General features: G+C 47.1%; 1 protein-coding gene across 1 annotated transcript in view; it reads left to right on the top strand.

Moving 5' to 3' along the window:
- The first annotated feature begins 16,425 nt into the window (after positions 1-16,425).
- CAPZA2 (capping actin protein of muscle Z-line subunit alpha 2) overlaps positions 16,426-22,985 on the top strand; it is a 43,289-nt gene continuing 36,729 nt past the window's right edge. The window contains 1 exon segment of the mRNA NM_001242733.1: positions 16,426-16,627. Within this exon segment, the coding sequence (NP_001229662.1) occupies positions 16,589-16,627 (39 nt within the window). The 5' untranslated portion in view covers positions 16,426-16,588.

The raw sequence follows: 22,985 nt of genomic DNA on the forward strand, positions 1-22,985 counted from the left end.
CGGTAGTGTTTACTGAGCAGTGTCGATATGCAGAGCACCGTATTGAGCAGTTGGAAGAATACAGTGCAACAGAGTTGGTAGACATGCTCCCTGCCCATAAGGAAGTTCACAGTTTAGATTCCCTCCCCACCACCCCCGCTTTCTTTCAATCTTATTTATTGAGCACTTACTGTGTGCAAGGCACTGTACTAAGTGCTTGGGAAAGTACAATACAACAATAAACAGTAACATTCCCTGCCCACAACGAGCTCACAATGTCCTCCTTCCCACATTAGACGGACAACAGCTCTCATTCATTCATTCATTCAATAGTATTTGTTGAGCGCTTACTATGTGCAGAGCACTGTACTATGCGCTTGGAATGTACAAATCGGTAACAGAGACAGTCCCTGCCCTTTGACGGGCTTACAGTCTAATCGGGGGAGACGGACAGACAAGAACAATAGCTCTCCCCAGTCAATCAATCGTATGTACTGAGCACTTACTTGGTGCAGAGCACTGTATTAAGCCCTTGGGAGAGTGCATTATAACAGAGTAGGTAGACACATTCCCGGCCCACAGTCAGCTTACAATCTAGAGACAAGCTCTCATATCCAGAGCCATCCTAAAATCCCAACTCCTTTAATGACTTTCCCCAATTAATTTCCCAGCACTTTTGGTCATATCATCCCTTCATCCTGCTCTAGCGCTTGAGAGCTTTTTCATTCCCACCTCATCAGTCATGAATATATATCTAACTCAACTTCTGATTTAGACCACTCTAGACTTGTTTCCCTTGTTTGAGCGTAAGCTCCTTGTGGGTAAGGAATGCTTCACTTCTTAATTCTGCCCTCCCCAAGCACCTAACACAGTGCACTGCACCAAGAGAGCAATAATAATAGTAACTGTGATATTTGTTAAGCACTTACTATGTGCCAGGTACTTTACTAAGTAATGGGGTAGATACAAGGAAATCAAGTTGTACACAGTCCCTGTCCCATAGAGGGCTCGCAGTCCTAATTCCCATTTTACAGTGGAGGTAACTGAGGCACAGAGAAGGAAAGTGATTTGCCCAAGGTCACCTGGTAGACGAGCGGCAGAGTCGGGATTAGAACTCAAGTTCTTCTGAATCCCAGGCCAGTGCTCTATCCATTAGGCCATGCTGAGTGGTTGATGTATGCTACTACTTCTACTTCTATTATTTTCTCCCAATCTCCTAGCAAAATAAATAGCACTAAGTTGGTGCTCAATAAATATCATCACTCCTTCTCTGCATTGTATTGGTTCGATAAATACCACCGACTGATAATAATATTAATGGTATTTGTTAAGCGCTTACTATGTGCCAAGCACTGTTCTAATTGATCAGTTGATTGAGATAGTCCACAATAATATCACAGTACACCTAAGTCAAGAGTTGCAATTTAGGTTCTGCTTTCTCCTCAGAAACAGCCTCCATAAAACTCTTTGGTGATACATTGTAGCGAAAGGGAAAGAGATGGGGTATCCCAACCCTTCTGTCTTCTGAATGAATCAAGAGAGTCCAGAGTTTCCCCTAATTACAAATCCATGTGTGCATTGTGCGGATTAAAGTGTGAAGAGCCTGGCGGGGGAGAATCTGTTGTTATAATTTTCAGCAGTTAAAATTTATTATTGCGGTCGTGGTTCATATATCAGAGCTCGGCCTCCTGCGGTCATTCAAATTCCCCGTTGTCTCACATCCCTAACAGTGGTCGCTGCCGAAGAGGCACGACTCTGACATTATATTTGGCTCCTCATGTTGCCCCGATCACTCAGAGCTAGTGTCCACTGGCAGCCAAAGGTGACCGAGCTCAGGCCAAAATAGAGGCTCGGGTCAAGACTGTAAATCATGAACAGGAAGGCCAGAGATTACAATCTTTACACCAATGGCTGCAGACTCCTCTCTGCAGAGAAGCATCACATTTCAAAGAGTCCTAGCCAACGTTGACACTTCTAATCCAAACCCCAGGGCTGCTGGCCGTGCTATCCGATGGGATGTATATGCCATCAGTTTACAGTTTGAAGGTCACAGGGAAAAAGTAGGCAAGAAGCCGAGGCATTGCCTGAAAGTCCCTCACCAAATAGATAAAGCCTGGGAGGCAGAAGGACCTGGGCTCTAATCCCACTTCTGCCACTTGTCTAATGTGTGACCTTGGGCAAGTCTCTTAATTTCTCTATGCCTCAGTTACCTCATCTGTAAAATGGGGATTAAAACTGTGAGTCCAATGTGGGCCAGGGACTGTGTCCAACCCAATTACCTCATATCTACTCCAGTGCTTAGTACAGTGCCCTGACCACAGTAAGTCCTTAAAAAATACCACAGCTATTATGGTTATTATTATTATTGCATCACTTTTCTGGGCCTCACTTACTTCATCTGGCAAATGATGATTAAGACTGTGAGCCCCATGTGGGACAGGGACTCTGTCCAACACTATTTGCTTATATCGATCCCAGCATTTAATTCGGTGCCTGGCACATAGTAAGCACTTAATGAATACCGCCATTATTTTTGTTAAACCAAAGAAGAGGTGAAGACATAGGATTCTTGCCATAGAGGCCAAAGGGCTAGTTGGGTCTAGTTTTGTCCAACTCGGTCCCATTGTGAAGACCTGACAGAAGCCAGCTACAAGGCCTCTTAGGCAGTAGGCACCCTATAGGCAAAGTACTGCATCAACTCTGTTGTACTGTACTTTTCCAAGAACTTAGTACAGTGCTCTGCCCACAGTAAGTGCTCCATGTATACCACCGAATGACAGAAGCAGTTAGGAGACGGGGGCAATAGAATGATAAAGTGACTCTATTGTCTTGACTCTCTCCTCAAACAGGTCACCTTGGACCCCCAAATCCAGAACTAAGATACCACCATCATCATCACCATCTTTACTGACATCAATAGCACTGTTCTGCGTGCCTACTGAGTGTACCGCAATGTACTAGGCACCTAATCAGTGTACAACACTGCCAGGGGCTTACCGTGTGAAGGGAGTACCACACTATGCACATAGGAAACACGATCCAGCAATAAAAGGCATGATCCCTACCCTCGAGAAGCTTACAGTCTGATGAAAGAGACAAATTGAGATAAATGGGTAAACATAGAGTTGATGAAAGAGTAGTAGAAGAGATGCAAATGATTAGTGATAATAATAATACTAATACTAATAATGGTTGTTAAGTGCTTACTATGTGCCAAGCACTGTACTAAGCATGGGAATAAATACAAGTTCATCATGTACCATGATTAACATAATCATGTAACATGAGAAGCAACGTGGCTCAGGGGAAAGAGCAGGGGCTTTAGAGTCAGAGGTCATGGGTTCGAATCCCAGCTCGGCCACTTGTCAGCTGTGTGACTTTGGGCAAGTCACTTAATTTCTCGGTGCCTCAGTTACCTCATATGTAAAATGGGGATTAAGACTGTGAGCCCCACGTGGGACAACCTGATTCCCCTGTGTCTACCCCAGTGCTTAGAACAGTGCTCGGCACATAGTGAGCGCTTAACAAATACCAACATTATTATGTACCACATGGAGCCCACAGTCTAAGTAGGAGGGAAAACTAGTATTGAATCACCATTTTGCACAGAGAAGTGAAGTGACTTGCCCAAGATCACACAGCAGACAAGTAGCAGAGTCAGGATTAGAACACAAGTAGACATTTAAATAAATAAATAACCCATTAGCAGATAAAAACCTGAGTGCTGATGTGGCAGATGGGAGAACATGATTAGGAAAATGGAAGGCTTAACCAGGGAATATCTCCTGGAGGAGGTACTTTCGAGGGGATTTGAAGGAGCGGCGGGAATTCATTTAGCAGGTTTGAGTGGAGAGTCAGTCAGTCAGTCGATTGTATTTATTAAGCGCTTACTATGTGGAGAGCACTGTACTAAGTGCTTGGGTTAGTTCAATATAACAGTTTAACCAATACCTTCCCTGCCCACAGAGAGTTTACAGTCTTGAAGAGAAGACAGACAATAATATAAATAAATGAAATTACAGATATTTACATAAGTGCTGTGGAGCTGGGAGGTGGGATAGAATAAAGGGAGCAAGTCAGGGAGAAGCAGAAGGAAGTGGGAGAAGAGGAAGGGGTGCTTAGACAGGGAAGGCTTCTTGGAGGAGATGTGCCTTCATTAAGGCTTTGAAGAGGGAAAGAGTAATTGTCTGTCAGATCTGAGGCGGGAGGGTGTTCTAAGCCAGAGGCAGGATGTGGGTGAGGGGTCGGTGGCGAGATAGGCGAGATCGAGGCACAGTGAGAAGGTTAGCATTAGAGGAGCTAAGTGTGCAGGCTGGGTTGTAGTAGGAGAGTAGTGAGGTGAGGTAGGAGGGGGCAAGGTGAATGATTGCTTCAAAGCCTAGTGGATGACTGTGTTGTATAAATGAGACAAGAGGTTCACAAACAAAGCACATTTTGAAGATCACCCAAAAAGGAGCAGAGAGTCCAAACTGTGGGATAGCGAGAGGAGCTTGGTACAGTGCTTTGTACAGTGCTTTGCATTCTGTAAGTGCTCCATAAATACAACGGAATGAAAGAATGAGAGGGGATCAGTAAGATGGAACAACAGTTTGGAGAGATGAGAAGCCAATCGTCGGGAATTTGTTTGATGAAGGAGTCCATTCAGGGACCAGGAACCTTGAAGCTCAAATTTAACAATGGGAATGGGTAATAATGCCTCCCAACGACTTTCCTGGATTTTGTGGGCAGTAGGGCTCGTAGATCACAGGGCGCAGGGGCCACTAAAAACCCTTCCAGTTTGGCAGACTGGACAAGAACTGTCCTGTCCCCTTATTTTCTTCTCCCTCCATGCAGAAGGAAACCAGAGACTGAGGGACTGAGTGGACCTTGCCCAGCAGCACAGTAGGACCAGAGGAGCCCCTCCCCGCTTTGTAATTTCCCCACCATTTATTCATTCATTCATTCAATCATATTTGTTAAGAGCTCACTCTGTGCAGAGCACTGTACTAAGCACTTGGGAAAGTATAATTCAACAATAAACAGTGACATTCCCTCCAACCTCAACCCTTCAAAACTCATGTAAATATCATCATATTCTACTATTTCCCCTCTCTGTAATTCATTTTAATGTCTTCCTCTCCCTGGAAACTCCTTGAGGGCAATGATTTTTTCTATTAACTCTACTGTATTGTACTTTCCAAAACCCCACAGACAGTAAGCGCTCAATAAATACCATTGATTGATGGACTGATTGGAGCCATTATTTCAGAATAATGCCCATTCATTAGTTCTGGATGCTAATCCCAGCTCTACCACTTATCTGCTGTGTGATCTTGGTCAAGTCACTTCATTTCCCTCTGTGATTTAGTTACCTCATCTGAAAAATGGGGATTAAGACTGTGAGCCCCATGTGGGACATAGACTGTGTCCAACTTGAGTAGCTTGTATTTGCCCCAGAGCTTAGAAAAGTGACTGACATTTAGTAAGGTCATGGGTTCTTGTCTCAGCTCTGCCCCTTGTCTGCTATGTGACCTTGGGCAAGTCACTTCACTTCTCTGTGCCTCAATTACCTCATCTGTTTAATGGGGGTAAGGTATTAACAAATACCTTGAGAAAAGGGAAGATCTGAGGTAAGTCCAAGTGTTGAAGACACCCTGCTCTGGGCAGTTGCTCTGCCTAAGGCCAAACTCTGCCCCTCCCCCTGCCTGCACGTTTGGACAGTTTGGGCAGGTGGGTCTGATGGTGGATCAGCTGTTGACACAGGTATATAATGGCTTTATAATATAATATATAGTGGGTTGGAGACAGGAAAGGGAGGGTTCTTCCCTGCTCCTTTCTACTGTGCAGCCTGCCACTCCTACTGAGCTCCTTCCTTCCCCTTCTTCTTCCAGGAAAACAGGAATTTCAGGGGTGGGGCATCCTTGCAGGAATCCAGGAAGGCAACAGCCCTCTGGGGTGCAAGGAAGAGCTGGGGAGGGGCTTCACATGCAGGGCTGGGAAGGCAGAAACTAGGTGGGGGTGGGAATGGCAGTGGAAGGGAAAGGAGACAGAGAAAGAATAGAGTGGGAGGAGAGGGGAAAGGAAGAGGGAGACTACACGCTCGCTCGGCCACGATTTCCTCTGCCATCAGCCGCCCCCACTTGCTTTTGCCAATATAGCTTCCCACATCCAAGCTGTTTCCTGAGTTTCCAGTACTCAATCACCTTGCCCGCTCCTACCTTACATCCCTGATTTCCTACTACAATTCAGCCCGTACACTTCACTGCTCTAACACCAACCGACTCACAGTACCTCGATATCATCTATCTCACCACCGACCGCTTCTCCACATCCTGCCTCTGGCCTGGAATTCCCTCCCTCTTCATATCTGACAGAGATCACTCCCCCCACCTTCAAAACCTAATTAAGAATACAACTCCTCCAAGAGGCCTTCTCTGAGTAAACCCTCATTTCCTCTTTTCCCACTCCCTTCTGTCTCGTCCTTGCACTTGTATTTGCCCTCCTCAGTCCCTCCTCCCTCAGCTCCACAGCAATTATGTATACATCCGTAATTTATTTATATTATGTCTGTCTCCCATTCTAGGTCGTAAGTTCACTGTGGGCAGGCCACATGTCTACCAACTCTGTTATAGTGTATTCTCCCAAGAGCTTAGTACAGTGCTCTGCACACAGTAAGTGCTCAATAAATATGATTGATTGATTGATTGATTGGTAGAGGTAGAGTTGGCAGCAGTAGTTGCTGATGAAGAGACTTAGGAGAGGGAGGAGGAGAAAGAGGAGACAAGAGGTCACTCCTCCCTACTGCTGTGTCTCTAACCCCCACAGTTGTCCAAACCTTTCCAGAAGGTCCCACCAGAGGGCTGTGAATCCTTGGAAAACTCTTTAAGTTCCAAGCCCTCAACTTTCCTCAGGAGAAGAAGCAGTTCTAGATTTAGCTGTCAACAACAGGGGTGAAATCGTGCCCCCGTTGGATATAGAATGAGATTCCTAGCCCACAGCTCAGTAGGAGAAAGTTTTCAGTTGCTCCATGCAGGCCAGGAAGCCCAGGATCTGACAGGCACCTGGATGAGCCTCAGTGAAGCTGCTTTTGCTGGCCCTGTCAGAGGAAAGGTGAACCAGTCACCTGAGCGAGTTGACCAGACATCCCGCACTGGTCAAATGGAGAATAAAAGGGGACCCAGAACTGAACCTTGAGGGACCCCCACCGTTAGGGAGTCAGAGGCAGAAGAGGACCCCATGAAGGAGATTGAGAATGAATGGTCAGAGAGGTAAGAGGAGAACCAGGAGAGGACAGAGTCAGTTAAGTCAAAGTCAGATGATAACATTTCCAGGAGAAAGGGGATGGTCCACAGTGTCAAAGGCAGTGGAGAGGTAGAGGAGGATTAGGATGGAATAGAGGCCATTCGATTTGGCAAGAAGAAGATCAGAGGTGACCTCTGAGAGGGAGGTTTCTGTGGAGTGAAGGGGAAAGAAGACAGGTTGGAGAGGATCAAGGAGGGAATTGAAGGAGAGGAATTTGTGACAGCAGTTGTACACAACTCGCTCAAGAAGTTTGGAGAGAAATGACAGGAGGGAGGTGGGGCAAAAACTGTAGGGCCATGGGGTTAAAGGAATTTTTTTTAGGAAAGGGAAGACATAGACATGTTTGAAAGCAGTGGGGAAGAAGCCATTGGAGAGCAAAGAGTTGAAGATGACTGTTAGGAGGGAAGAAGGGAGAGTTTTGACAAGGTGTGAAGGAGTGGGGTTGGATGTGCAGGTGGAGGGGGCGGCTTTTGAGAGGAGGCAGAAGATCTCCTCTAGAGATACTGCTGGGAAAGATAGGAGAGTTGAAGAGGGGGCAGGAAGGAGGTGGAGTTTCTATATGACGTGCAGATGGATTTTTGAGTGATCTACAGATAAAATCCAAGTATCTCTAGTCTCCATATACTCGGGCATTAGACTGATAGGCTAATTATCCTAAGACTGATTCTAAATGTGTCAGAGGGACCAATAAATAGGAAGGAATTCTGATAGGAAAAGTTGGACACATCCTGTTCTTCCTACTTAGACTGTGGGCCCCATGCAGAACAGGAACAGTGTCCAACCTAATTAATTTGTATCTACCCCAGGGTTTAGAACAGGGTCGGACACTTAGTAAGTACTTAACAAATACCAAAGTAAAATTTCCAAATAAAAAGTGGGGAGGAGGAGATTAATGAGCCCATTTCCGAGATGAAAACCCCTGCTTTGACTTCTTCTCTGGTGCCAGGGAGGAGTGGGGGAAGGAAGTATTTACATTTGTCAGTGAGAGAGAGAGAGAAAAAATAGCACTCAGGAAAGTTGCTGGCCATTCTATTCTAAGGCCTTGAGGATTTCCTTTCTTTTGACCAATCTAAACTCAGGAGGTCTGATAAGCAGGACAAAGCTCCTATCTGGTCTTTAAAGAAATAAATAGCTTTCTTGTTGATCCCCAAATGTCAGCTGTTGCTACACCCCTGCCTCCCCTGGATGCTAGCCATGAGAACAGGTGTCCTGATCAGCTGAGACAAGGGAGTCTCTTCCCTATAAAGGAGGGATAGGAGAGCTTGGGTATTTATGGAAGCTGATGAATCCTTTCTAGGTTACTCTGGCTAAAAGGAGTGTACATTGCCTGTCAAACCAGGGAAAGTGGAGAGGGCCATGAAGCCAAACGTTAATCTGTCCGGGATGGAGAAGGAAAGTCTAGAGACTTTCTACAGCCGGGGTAGATTGGGACAAGCCTGGTTCACAGTTCTCCTAAAGGTTGAAAGAAGAAAACCTTAGGGTAGTGCTTTGCTTGCGGCAGACGTGGTCCTCTGGCTGGAAGGTGGGCTGAGTTCGGGTCAACCTGTCCGAAGGCTCCCGACAGGGACATCAGTCAGTCAATCGTATTTATTGAGCACTTATTGTGTGAGGAGCACTGTATTAAGTGTTTGGGAGATTACAATATAACAATAAGTAATAAATACAATAAATAAACACCCTCGTAAATAAATACAACAGTAAGTACCCCCATAAAGGATTATTTTTTTCTCCATACAACCCACAGTCTTACTCTGGGGCCAGACATTGGAAAGGAGAGAATGTCTTGATCCAGGACAGAGGGGATGACAAGGAAGAGCTCTAGACCCTGGGCAAAACTCAGGAAACTAGTTACCTTCAAGGGAGCTTGACCAAGAGCAAATGGGGGGAAGGCGACCAGGCTGGGTTGAAAGGGCAGACAGGAAGGGGTTTTTAGCAGCCGAGCCAAGGAACCCAGTGTAGGAGGGAGTGGTAAGGTGATTCCCTCAGTCAGCTAACCTTCAAGCAACAAATAGTATGAGTCGCCCATTCACAGACTGTTTATTTGGAGTTGAGAACCTTTTGGCCTTAGGTTACCTCTGCTGACCATAGGAGTTCTGCCACTGGTTTGATAGTAGAGAGCAGCAGATAGCAGTGAAAAGAGCACTGGCCTGGGAATAAGAAGGATCTGGGTTTTAATCCCTACTCTGCTGTGTGATCTTGGTCACTTCACTTTTCAGGGCCTCAGTTCCCTCATCTGCAAAATGGGGATCGAATACCCATTCACCCTCCTATTTAGACTGTGAGCCCCATGTGGGATCTGCTGATCTTGTATCTACCCCAGCGCTTAGTACGGTGCTTGGCACATAGTAAGGGCTGAACAAATACCACAGCTGGAAGTTGGACAAGGTTTGGCCACCTTCTCTGCAGAAGTGGGGAGTGGCTGAGGGAAATAGGATCAGCAAGGGGTCGTGAGCACCAGACTGGAGGCCAGCGCATGAATCTTCCCCAAGATCATTTTGATTAAAAAAAAAAAAATGTGTTTTTCACAAATCGCTTTGGTCAAGCGCCTGGGTAGATACAAGTTTCTCAAGTTGGTCACAGCCCCTGTTCAATATGGGACCGCAGACTAACAGAGAGGGAGAACAGTTATTTTACCCCCGTTTTACAGTTGCCAAAATAGAGGAATAGACATGTTAATTTTTTATGGTATTTGTTAAGCATGTCCTATGTGCCAGGCACCGTACTAAGTACTGGGGTAGATACAAGATGACCGGGTTGGATATAGCCCCACACGGGGCTCATAGTCTTAATCCCCATTTTACAGATGAGGGAACTGAGGCACGGAGAAGTGAAGTGTCGAGCTCACAATCTAGAGCACTGTATCAAGGAACCCCTCCCCCGGTCCCACAGCACTCATGTAACATATCCAGCTGTAATTCATTTGAATTTCAGTCTCCCACTATGCACTGTCAACTCCCTGTGGGCGGGAATCATGCCTACCAACTCTACTGTATTTTACTCTTCCAAGCATTTGGTACATTGCCTGCACATAGCAAGTGCTCAGTAAATACCATTGATTGATTTGGAGCCCTTACAATGTGCATAACATTATACTGAGTGTCAGTTCTGTGCAGAGCACTGTACTGGTACATACTGGATGGTGATGGGTTCTCTCACCTCTCTTGAAACTTACATATTATTCGTTTCTAAGAGACCGGTTCCGGAGGTCCAATTTCATTCACTATCCTCTAGACTGTCAGCTCTTTGTCGACAGGGAATGTATCTATCACCTGGGTCATATTGTACTCTCCTAATTATTTGGTATGATGCTCTGCCCACAGTAAGTGCTCAATAAATACCATAGGTTGATCTAGGAGTCTTTGCTTTATATTTCTATTTATGGACAAGCAGTCCATATGGGTCCCTGAGGGGAAAGTTAGAGATGAAGAGAAGAAACCAAGGGGTGTTAGATGGACCCTCCCTAACCATGAGGATGGATGTCCAGAAAGGTAAGCAGCTTGACCTCATGGATAGAGCATGGGCCTGAAAGCAAATCAGAAGGACCTGGGTTCTAATTCCACCTCTACCACTTGTCTGCTGTGTGACCTTGGGCGAGTCACTTTACTTCTGTGGGCCTCATTTACGTCATCTGTAATATAGAGATTAAGACTATGAGCCCAGTATGTCAAAGGGACTGTGTCCAACCCAATACCCTTATATAATAATAATAATAATATTATTATAGTACTTGTTAAGTGCTTACTATGTGGCAAGCACTCTTCTAAGTGCTGGGGTAGATAGAATTTAATCATATTGGGCAAAGTGCCTTCCCACATGGGACTCATACCCTTAGTCCCCATTTTACAACTGAAGTAACTGAGGCCCAGAGAATAATGTTGGTATTTGTTAAGCGCTTACTATGTGCAGAGCACTGTTCTAAGTGCTGGGGGAGATACAGGGTCATCAGGTTGTCCCACGAGAGGCTCACAGTCTTATTCCCCATTTTAGAGATGAGGTAACTGAGGCACGGAGAAGTAAAGTGACTTGCCCACAGTCACACAGCTGACAAGTGGCAGAGCTGGGATTAGACCCCATTGCTTAATGCACCTGACACATAGTAAGCCCTTAAATACCACAATTATTATTGTTATTATTATTACATGGCTCTTCCAAGCACCATGGCACCACTGATGAAGCCCTTGCTTAGAACTGTGTTTTGCACATAGTAAGTGCTTAACAGATGCCATCATTATTATGAAGACCAAGTCCTGGGCTGGATGGGCCACTGGCCAGAGCCAGAATGGCACTGATGATAGACATATGGTCTTCCCCACTCTGCAATGAATCTGGAAGAGCTGAGCAGGGGTGGCTTCGAAACTAGCAAATGGACTGCCCGTCATGACACAAAAGTCTCCACTCTGCCACGCTGGCATCCCGATTCACTCGTAAAGACTCGCCAACACTGGCCTCGGGGCCTGGAAATAATAAGAGTTTGTGATGGGCCGGCAACGAGGAATGAATTCATTTTTCCACCCTCGAGTTTGGTCTGGGAGTCTTCTGAAAGTTTCGACTGGTTAAAACATAAATTAGGGGGCTGCATCCTACAATTTCTACTCATCTGAAAGATTGCACTGAGGGAAGTTCATTTTATTCTGAGCGGTTATCTGTGTCTGACCAGATTCTCTATGCCTAACCCAGGGCTAGGCATATAGTATGCACTTATTGATAATAGCAACTGTGGTACGTAAGTGCTTACTACGTGCCAAGCACTATACTAAACGCTGGGGCAGACACGAGGTGATCAGGTTGGAATCAGTCCCTGTCCACATGGGGTTCACAGTCTAGGTAGGAGGGAGAACAAGTATTGCATCCCCATTTTGCAGATGTGGAAACTGAGGCTTAAGCATAATAATAGTCATTGTTTTTATTATCTAATCTCTCATCTATAGTTATTATTATTGTTGTTGTTATTATTAACAGAGAAAGCACTGGCCAGTCCAGTGAGGTTGTTCATTTACAGTATACCTTTCTACTGATTAGTATTATCATGGACTGGGCAGACATAAATAGTGGTAGCAAAGCGTTTCTTCTTTAGGGATTAGCATGTATAAACAATGACAGTGACAACACTCCATACAAGAGTTTTAGTCAGGGCAGGGTGACAAATGAGATCACGCTTCTTGCGGAAGCCAAGCTACTTCCTGTAGTTTTAGAAAGTGGAGTTAAAGCTAGAGAAGAAGCTTGGCCTTAGTGGATAGAGCACAGGCCTGGATTCTAATCAGATCTCTGGGCTTCGGAGTCAGAGGTCAGGGGTTCGACTCCCAGCTCTGCCACTTGTCAGCTGTGTGACTGTGGGCAAGTCACTTAACCTCTCTGTGCCTCAGTTACCTCATCTGTAAAATGGGGAGTAACCGTGAGCCTCACGTGGGACAACCTGATGACCCTGTATCTCCCCCAGCACTTAGAACAGTGCTCTGCACATAGTAAGCGCTTAACAAATACCAACATTATTATTATCTCTGCTACTTGCCTGCCGTGTGACTTTGGGCAAATCGCTTAATTTCCCCTTTCATTCATTCACTCATTCAATCATATTTATTGAGTGTTTACTCTGTGCAGACCGCTGTGCTAAGCATTTGGGAGAATACAATACTGTAATTAACAGTCATATTCCCTGCCCAGAGTGGGCTTACAGTCTAGCGTGGGGGAGACAGACAGCAATATAAATAAATAAAATTAAAGATATATAATAATAATGACGGTATCTGTTAAGCACTTACTATGTACCAGACACTGTTCTAAGCTGTGCCAAACTGGGGTAGATACAAGGTAAACAGATTGTCCCACATGGGGCTCACACTCTTAATCCCCATTTTACAGATGAGGTAAATTCTTTGCACAGAGAAGTTAATAATAATAATAATGATGTTGGTATTTGTTAAGCGCTTACTATGTGCAGAGCACTGTTCTAAGTGCTGGGGTAGATACAGGATCATTAGATTGTCCCACGTGAGGCTCACAGTCTCAATTCCCATTTTACAGATGAGGGAACTGAGGCGCAGAGAAGTGAAGTGACTTGCCCAAAGTCACACAGCTGGCAAGTGGCACAGCCGGGATTAGAACCCGTGATCTCTGACTCCCAAGCCCGTGCTATTTCCACTGAGCCACACTGCTTCTCAAGTTCAGTGACTTGCCCAAGGTCACAAGGCTGATAAGCGGCGGAGCTGGAATGAGAACCCACGTCCTCTGACTTCCAAGTCCGTGATCTTTCCATTAAGCCACACGGGGTTGTTGGGCTGGGAGGGGGGAAGAGCAAAGGGAGCGAGGCAGGGCGACGCAGAAGGGAGTGGGAGATGAGGAAAATTGGGGCTTAATCTGGGAAGGCCTTTCGGAGGAGATGTGCCTTCAGTAAGGCTTTGAAGGAGGGGAGAGTCACTGTCGGATTTGAGTAGGGATGGCGTTCCAGCCCAGAGGCAGGATGTAGGCTAGGGATCAGCGGTGAGGCGGGAGAGATCGAGGCACAGTGAGGTTAGCATTCGAGGAGCAAAGTGTCTGAGCTGGGCTGTATAAGGAGAGAAGTGAGGTGAGGTAGGAGGAGCTCCGGGGTAGATACAAGCTATTCGTGGTGGATACAGTCTATGTCCAGTATGGAGCGCCCAGTCTTAATCCCCATTTTAGAGATGAGGTAACTGTGACTTGACCACGGTCACAAAGCAGACAAGTGACTGAGTCGGAGTTAGAACCCGAGTCCTTCTGATTCTTAGGTCCCTGCTCCATCCTTTAGGCTACACTGCTTCTCTAAGCGTACTTGCTCTGTTAGAGAAGCAGCGTGGCTCAGCGGAAAGAGCCAGGGCTTGGGAGTCGAGGTCGTGGTTTCGAATCCCGACTCTGCCACTTGTCAGCTGGGTGACTTCGGGCAAGTCACTTCTCTGCACCTCAGTTCCCTCATCTGGAAAATGGGGATTAAGACTGTGAGCCCCTCGTGGGACAACCTGATTACTTTGTATCTTCCCAGTGCTTAGAGAAGCAGCTTAGCTCAGTGGAAAGAGCCTGGGCTTGGCAGTCCGCGGTCATGGGTTCGAATCCCAGATCCGCCACCTCTCAACTGTGTGACTGTGGGCAAGTCACTTAACTTCTCTGTGCCTCAGTTCCCTTATCTGTAAAATGGGGATTAACTGTGAACCTCACGTGGGACGACCTTATTACCCTGTATCTCCCCCAGCGCTTAGAACAGAGCTCTGCACATAGTAAGGGCTTAACAAATACCAACATTATTATTATATTGTATTCTCCCAAAAGCTTAGTACAATGCTCTGCACACAGTAAGCGCTCAATAAATACAGTTGATTAATTGATTAATTTTCCATGCCTCTCTTTCCTTATCAGGGCTTAAATATCTATACTCTCTCCCCCTTATATTGTGAGTCCAATATGGGACAGGAACTATGTTTGGACCTAGTGCTTGGAGCATAGTGAAGTACTCAACAAATGCCAATGTGCTCTAAATGAAAAGCTGACATCTCCGATCCAAGTTACTAATGACACTTGTTGAGTGCTTTACTGTATGCCAAGCACTAGGGTTATTGGGTTGGGAGAGGTGGAACATGAAGGGGTCAGGGCTTTGAGGGATGTGTGAAGTACCTGTCCTGCCGTCGACCCCTGGCCCATGTCCTACCTCTGGCCTGGAATGCTCTCCCTCATCAAATCTGCCAAACAATCACACTTCCCTCCTTCAAAGCCCTACTGAAGGCTCACCTCCTCCAGGAGGCCTTCCCAGACTAAGCTCCCCCTTTTCCTCTGCCCCACCCCATCACCTCGACTCGCTCCCTTTGCTATACCCTCCTTCCTGCCCCACAGCACTTGTGTACATGTACATATTTATAATTCTATTTATTTATATTAATGATGTGTATATATCTATAATTATTTATATTGATGCTGTTGATGCCTGTTTACTTGTTTTGATGCCCATCTCCCCACTTCTAGACTGTGAGCCCGTTGTGGGCAGGGCTTGTCTCTGATGATGAATTGTACTTTCCAAGCTCTCAGTACAGTGCTCTGCACACAGTAAGCGATCAGTAAATATGATTGAATGAATGGATCAATGGATGGGTGAATTGAGTGGAAGGAAGGAAGGAAGGAAGGAAGGAAGGAAGGAAGGAAGGAAGGAAGGAAGGAAGGAAGGAAGGAAGGAAGGAAGGAAGGAAGGAAGGAAGGAAGGAAGGAAGGAAGCAGCATGGCTTTGTGGAAAGAGCCTGGGCTTGGGAGTCAGAGGTGGTGGGTTCTAATCCCCATTCTGTCACTTTTCAGCTGTGTGACTGGGCAAGACACAACTTCTCTGAGACTCAGTGACCTCATCAAAGCAGCGTGGCTCAGTGGAAAGAGCCCGAGCTTGGGAGTCAGAGGTCATGGGTTCGAATCCCGACTCTGCCACTCGTCAGCTGGGGGACTGCGGGCAAGTCACTTAACTTCTCTGTGCCTCAGTTCCCTCATCTGTCAAATGGGGATTAACTGTGAGCCTCAAGTGGGACAACCTGATGACCCTGTATCTCCCTCAGCGCTTAGAAGAGTGCTCTGCACATGGTAAGCGCTTACCACATACCAACATTATTATAAAATGGGATTAAGACTGGGAGGCCCATCTGATTACCACGTACCTACCCCGGGTCTCAGAACAGTGCTGGGCCCATAGTAAGTGCTTAGCAAATACCAACAGCGCAGTGCTCTGTACATAGGTAGCGCTCAATAAATAACTGTGGGCAAGTCACTTAACTTCTCTGTGCCTCAGTTCCCTCATCTGTCAAATGGGGATGAAGACTGTGCGCCCCACGTGGGACCACCTGATTCCCCTGTGTCTACCCCAGCGCTTAGAACAGTGCTCTGCACATAGTAAGCGCTTAACAAATGCCAACATTTATTTTTATTTTTTTTATTATTGAATGAATCATCATGGAGGGATGGAGGGATGGATGAATGAATGAATGAGCAACTGAAGTGGTGTCCGCCTTAGGCTTCCCGGCTCGCTCGGGGCCCGTGCGGAAGGCGGAGAGAGGCGGGCGGGCGCGCGCGCGCGTCGGGTCGCGTGGGGGCGGCGGGCGCGCGCGCGTCGCCGGGCGTGGGCGGAGGACGTCGGCGGCGGGCGCGCGCGCGGGGGCGCGGGGCGCGTGCGCGCGGCGTCCGGAGCCGCCTCTTAGGGGGAAGTCAGGCAGGCAGGCAGGCAGGCAGTCGTTAGGCAGGTCGGCCGCCCGCCCGGCAGCCAGTCAGCCAGCCAGCCAGTCAGCCAGCCAGTCAGGCAGTCAGGCAGTCAGGTGCGCGCCCGCCCGCCCGCCCGCCCGCCGCCACAGGCAAGATGGCCGATGTGGAGGACCAGCTGTCGGACGACGAGAAGGTAAGGACGAGCCGGGCCGGCCGAGGCCGAGCTCCGAGGCCTGTCAGGCGGCGGGCGGGCGGGCGCCCGGGCCCCGCGGGGCTCCCCGCCCGGCCCCCGCCCTTGCCCTTGCCCTTGCCCTTGCCCCTGCCCCGGCCGGAGCGAGCGGGGGCGGGGCGGGCCCGGGAAGGAAGAGCGGCGGAGCCCTCCCCTCCCCTCCCCTCCCCTCCCCGGCCCGCGGCCCCGCGCTCCCCCTCCGCCCCGGGAGGGCTCCGGGACCGTCACCCAGGAGCCAGACACCCCGGCCCCCGGGCACCCGGGGACGCTCCCAACCTTCAACCCCCGCAACTCGGCCGGCTGGGCAACCTCCTCCCCCCACAACTGGGCCTACTGGTCAACCTCCTCCCCCACAACTGGGCCGGCTGGGCAACCTCCTCCCCCCACAACTGGGCCGGCTGGGCAACCTCCTTCCCCCACAACTGGACCGACCGGTCAACCTCCCCCCCACCCCAACTGGACCGACTGGTCAACCTCCCCCCCTTCCAACTGGGCCGAATGGTCATTCTCCCCCCCCCCCCGCCCAACTGAATTCATTCATTCAATAGTATTTATTGAGCGCTTACTATGTGCAGAGCACTGCACTAAGCGCTTGGAATGGACAAATCGGCAACAGATAGAGACAGTCCCTGCCCTTTGACGGGCTTACAGTCTAATCGGGTTGGCTGGTCAATCTCCCCCCCCCCCCAACTGGGCCGGCTGGTCAACCTCCTTCCCCCATAACTGGACCGGCTGGTCAATCTTCCCCCCTCCCAACTGGGCCGAATGGTCAACCTCCACCCCCCACAACTAGACCGACTGGTTAACCTCCCCCCTCCCAACTGGGCCGGCTGGTCAACCTCCTTCCCCCACAACTGGGGCCGGCTGGTCAACCTCCCCCCCCTTCCAACTGGGGCGACTGGTCAACCTTCCCCCCCAAACTATCTGCCCGTCTCCCCCGATTAGACTGTAAGCCTGTCAAAGGGCAGGGACTGTCTCTATCTGTTACCCATTTGTACATTCCAAGCGCTTAGTACAGTGCTCTGCACATAGTAAGCACTCAATAAATAGTACTGAATGAACTGGACCGGCTGGTCAACTTCCCCCCACCCCCCACCCCCGCAACTGGGCCGGCGGGTCAATCTCCACCCCACAATCGGATCGGCTGGACAACCTTCCCACCCCCCACAACTGTGAGCCCGTTGTTGGGCAGGGATTGTCACTATCTGTTGCCAAATTGTGCATTCCAAGCACTTAGTACAGTGCTGGGCACACAGAAAGCGCTCAATAAATACGTTTGAATGAACGAATGAACTGGGCCGGCTGGTCAACCTTCCCCCTACAACTGGGCCGGCTGGTCAACCTCACCCTCGTGGGGCCCGCTGGTCAACCTCCTCCCCGGGCCACCACCCATGGACAGACTCCAAGACAGACCCCCGGCCCTCAGAGACACCAAAGGCATCGCGGGAGAAACTTTCCATGGACATTAGCCCGCCTTTTCTATTATCCATCCTATATTTTTCCTCGCCGTCCCGCTTTCTCTTCGTAATAGCAGATTATTTTTGGCAAAATGGGCACAGGGCTGGGGGAGAAATGATGGCGTGGCTTAAGCAGATCCTTGGAGGGTCAGGGGAAGATGCAGATACAGATCGATGTAGTCCAAACCTTCTTAGGTGATGCCCAGATATTTTTCAAAAGTATCAGCCTGAATAGAAGTGCCCGTCCTTTCTTTAGAAAGTCATCCGGCAGAGAGAAAATGATAAAGATTCTGAGATTAAGAAAGGAAAATCCCTTTCTCCTCCAAGGAGCCTAAGTGTTCATGAACCAGGGAAGGTGGACTGCGAGACTCAGGGAAACGGATCGATTTGAATCTCAGGTTTTCTCCCCCATATTCTTCTTGCCCTTTGGTTGTATCGCTAGTGAGCACCGAAATGGCCGCAAGGGAAAAGTCAAAAAATTCGAAAAACCAATTTAAGCTATTCCCTAAATAACCAAGAGCCTCCAAGTTCAAGAACCGAACGTTAGCCGACCAAGAAATCAAGTCAGTGGTGATTACTGGGTGCTTCCTGTGTGCACAGCACTGTCCTGAGCGCTTGGGAGAGTACAGTGTAAAGACATTGTTTTACACGGAAATTCTAGAGCACTTTATTTGTTATGAAAGTAAATGAGCGTCAAGGCAGGCTTGGGAAATTGTTTGAATGGACTTTTACGTTTCTTGGTGATGGTTAATGCCATCGCGAAGCTAACCATCAAATGAGTATGTGTGCCATTCTTTCCACGCTCTGAAGGACATAATAGCAAGTTTCTTTCAAAATTACCAAATTTCATTGGATTCTTAAATAGCTGTTACCTTCAGAAAGGATTCGTGTAAGTTTTAATACATTTGGAGTCATTTGACTTTTAACTTGAAAAATGTACTTTCATTTGAAAGTTTTGTATATTTAATCCGAGTTTCTGTAAGAATGTAAGCTCCCCCTAGACAATAAACTCCTCCTAGACTGTAAACTCCTAGTGGGCGGGGGTGATGTCCACCAGGTCTTGAATTGTATTTTCCCAAGTGCTTAGTACACTGCTTTGTGCATAGTAAGCGCTCAATAAATCACCATTAATTTTTCACGTAAGGATTACACTGACTATCCACTACCCAAAAATCTATTTTGCTTAGGTTTACGAGATAATCTCTGTTTTTAGCCAGTAGTCAGAACATCTGAATGCCTTACAACACAGGCATTTGGAGGTGAATGTATGTTCTTTTGAGCTAACATTTGAATTGTTGATTTGCCTTATATTGTTCCTGTATTCTAGTGGGTGATTTTTAAGAGTGTACATTCATTAGCTCTATTTTATTTTTAACTGCTTTATTCAAACCTCCAGTTTTTAATCTCAGTGAATCAGGATCTGTGTCCTCAGGCCACCCACCCTGGTAGCCCCAAAGCTCCTCCCAACAGACAGAAGAGCCATGTTGTCAGCCACCCTCCCTCCACCATAGCTGGAGCACAACCCATTAGGTCTGATGACTCAGGGCTCCTCCTCAACCTTCATGCCATTAAGGCCCACGGTCTTAACTGGATCTGTTTGAGCAGTCTAATAAACACTGGAGGTTGTCTGAAAGTGTTTCACTAAGTCAGGAATAAACCATGGCCATTCTTTCCCTGTCAAGGCTAAGCCTATTGTAGTTGGTACTTTTTGGGGTGTCAAAGGAGAACAGAGTCCCAGAAGGAACATTCACATCATTGTAGACAATACAGAAACAGGAGAAATAAATAGCTGTTTAAATAGAAATAAATGTAGCATATTTTTCTGGAAGGAATTTAGGGTGCCTTTCCTAAAATGTTTTAATTCATTACCCGGCTTGTGAAAAAAGAAGAAAATTCAGAACCAGCATACTGAAGCTCTTGATGCTCTCTGGAATGCGCATGGCATTGTGCATTATTTATATTAGTGTCTGTCTCCCTGTCTAAACTGTAAGCTTGTTGTGGGCTGGGAATGTTTGTATTTACTTTTGTAGTGAACTCTCCTGAGCACTTAGTACAGTGCTGTCCACACAATGAAGTGGTTACCGCCCAATCTCCAGCATATACTCACTGGAAAATTGTTTTAAAGCTGAAGTCCAGATGGTCTAGACAGCCCCCCACCCCGCCGCCAAGGGACAGGGATCATGTCTGATTCCCTCCTGGGTATGCTCTGCGTGTGGTAAGGATTTAATAAATACTATGACCATGACCATTAATTTTACAATGTGGCCCGGGCTGGGCCAAGGTAGGGTGAACTGTAAGACATTGGTATTAGATGGGAACCATCAGCTTGTCCACTCCACAGACATAAGTACGTAAGAGGTGCCATTGCCGGGGAGATCTAGGGGCCTATTCCGCCCACTGGTCAACTCCATTTGTCCCAACAAGCAGGATGCTTGGAAGAGCTGGGTCAGGGTTGCCCTCCTGGACATCCATTCTCATGTTAACTGATAAGTCAACTAAAATGCCAACTCCCTCTAGTGACCACCTTATGGGTCTTTTGTCCACCCACATCATTCTTGCTGATAGTTTCAGCCTGCCCTGCTGCCTGTGATAATAAATTCCAAATGCTTACCACCCACCTGATAGGAATGGGGCCGAAAGGCAGTATCCAGCTAGGTGCCTTGCTGAAAATCTAGGTAGGTCACATATGTTTTAGAGATTTAAGATACTGCAGTAAACTAGACTTTATTTCCTGTAACTTCTACTCAGGAGCCTAATTTTTAATTTTTAGGAGTTATGGTAGAGGGCTAGTAGACCAAGTATTTTTAACCACCTTGGGTTTCAGAAAAAAAAAAATTATTGAAAGTGTTTCATCCTTTTGAGCCTATTAAACTTTTGTGTTATTGAAATTTGCAGCTAAACAGTCCCCATAATAAAGACAAGCAACTAATTTGGTTGGAATAAGGAATCTTTTTAAGGTAATAGGCATGCTGAGAGGAGAAAGAAACAACAGGAAAACTATGCCTTATTCTAATAGGAGGCAGTATGGTGTAGTGGAAAGAGCACAGGATTAGTTGCCAGGAGACCTGGGTTCTAGTCCCGGTTTCACCACTTGTCTGCTGCGTGACTTTGCACAAATCATTTAGCTTCCTCTTGTTTCCTTATATTTAAAATGGGGGAAAAATTACCTGCTCTCCAGACAGACTGATCTGTTTATTTTTTATCTCCCCTGTGTGAAACACTGTGCTTAGCAGGTAGTGAGCTCTTGATTAATACCATCGTTATTATTTAATGTTCTCCATAGATCCTTATAGTCTCAGGCTGAGTGCAGGCTATCTCTGAAGGAATAATTGAAACGCAGATCATCTTTAATAAAAATTGCTTTCTCTCCATTTCCCCTTTCAGCTGTCAGGCTACTTCCTGTTTGAATGCAGAGTCTTTTGAGCATTCTGCTGATGTGTAGGATAGTATTAGAAAAGAGAACAGATGATTTGACCTTTTTTGCCCTGTGGGCATGAAACTTCCCTAACAGGCAATCTTGGGGAGGAACATGCAAAATGGGTATGTTGGATATTAATACTATCGTTAACTCCTCAGTGTCTTTCAACTCTCACGTTCAGTCTGCTGCTAAATCCGTGGACATGAAACTTACCTGACAAGCATCCTTGGGGAGGAACATGCAGAATGGGTCTGTTGGATAATCATACTGTGTTTAACTCCTCAGTGTCTTTCAACTCCCACATTGCTGCTAAATCCCACATTGCTGGGTTTATCCTCCCTAGTTTCTGGATGCCCCCCTTCCTCCATTCGAAGGGTCACCTCCCTGGTCCGCGTACTCGTTATATCCCAGCTAGGCTTCTGGTGATCAGCTTCCTCACTGGTCTTGCCTTCAGTTTCTTCTTTCTCCAGGCTGTATCCCGCTACCCAGATTACTTTTCTGGAATATTGTTCTGCATGCATCTCTTTACTCAGAATTATTCCATCGTTACCTATTATTTTTTTTAAAATGGTATTTATTAAGCGCTTACTGTACTAAACACCAGGATAGCTACAAAACCATCTTGTTGAGCACAGTCGCTGTCTCAAATAGGGTGCACTGTCTTAAATCCCCATTTTAAAGATGAGGTAACTGAGGCACAGAGAAGTTAAGTGATGTACCCAAGTTTACCGAGCAGACAGGTGACAGAGGCGGGATTAGAACCCAGGTCCTCTGACTCCCAGGCCTGTGCTCTTCCCACTAGGCCACCCTGCCTCTTCACCTCTACCAAACTCTTGACCATTGGCTTTAAGGTAGTCCACCAGGTCTTCCTACTAGCTATTCACTCTCTTCTGATATCACCCCCACCCCCAAAAGCACTTCACATTCTCCATTCCACCCAAGCACTCACTTCAGAGTGCTTTGTTCTTTGCTCTTCTGCCTCCTCCTCTGGCTCACACCCTTCTTTCTTCTGAGAACTCTTTTCCCCTTCCTATCCACGGGTCCCCAGCTCTCCTCATCTTCAAAACCTTTCTGAAATCCGACCCTCTTCAGGAGGGTTTCGTAGAGTCATTTGTCTTCTTCCCTAGTCAGAAGTCCTTCCCTAGTTAACTATCAGTGTAGTTGGCTTATCTACACTCACAATTTCTTGCTCCACATATTGATTTACATATTCTGCTATTTAAGCACTTCTTCATTCTGTCCGTAAATTATTTTATGTTTGTCTCTTCTGTTGGATTTTCAACTGCTTAAAGGCAGGTGCTCAGTGTTATTTATGAGAAGCAGCGTGGCTCAGTGGAAAGAGCCCGGGCTTGGGAGTCAGGGGTCATGGGTTCGAATCCCGGCTCTGCCGCTTGTCAGCTATCTGACTGTGGGCAAGTCACTTAACTTCTCTGTGCCTCAGTTCCCT

Source organism: Ornithorhynchus anatinus, chromosome 10 (genome assembly GCF_004115215.2).
Source record: "Ornithorhynchus anatinus isolate Pmale09 chromosome 10, mOrnAna1.pri.v4, whole genome shotgun sequence".
NCBI lineage: Eukaryota > Metazoa > Chordata > Mammalia > Monotremata > Ornithorhynchidae > Ornithorhynchus > Ornithorhynchus anatinus.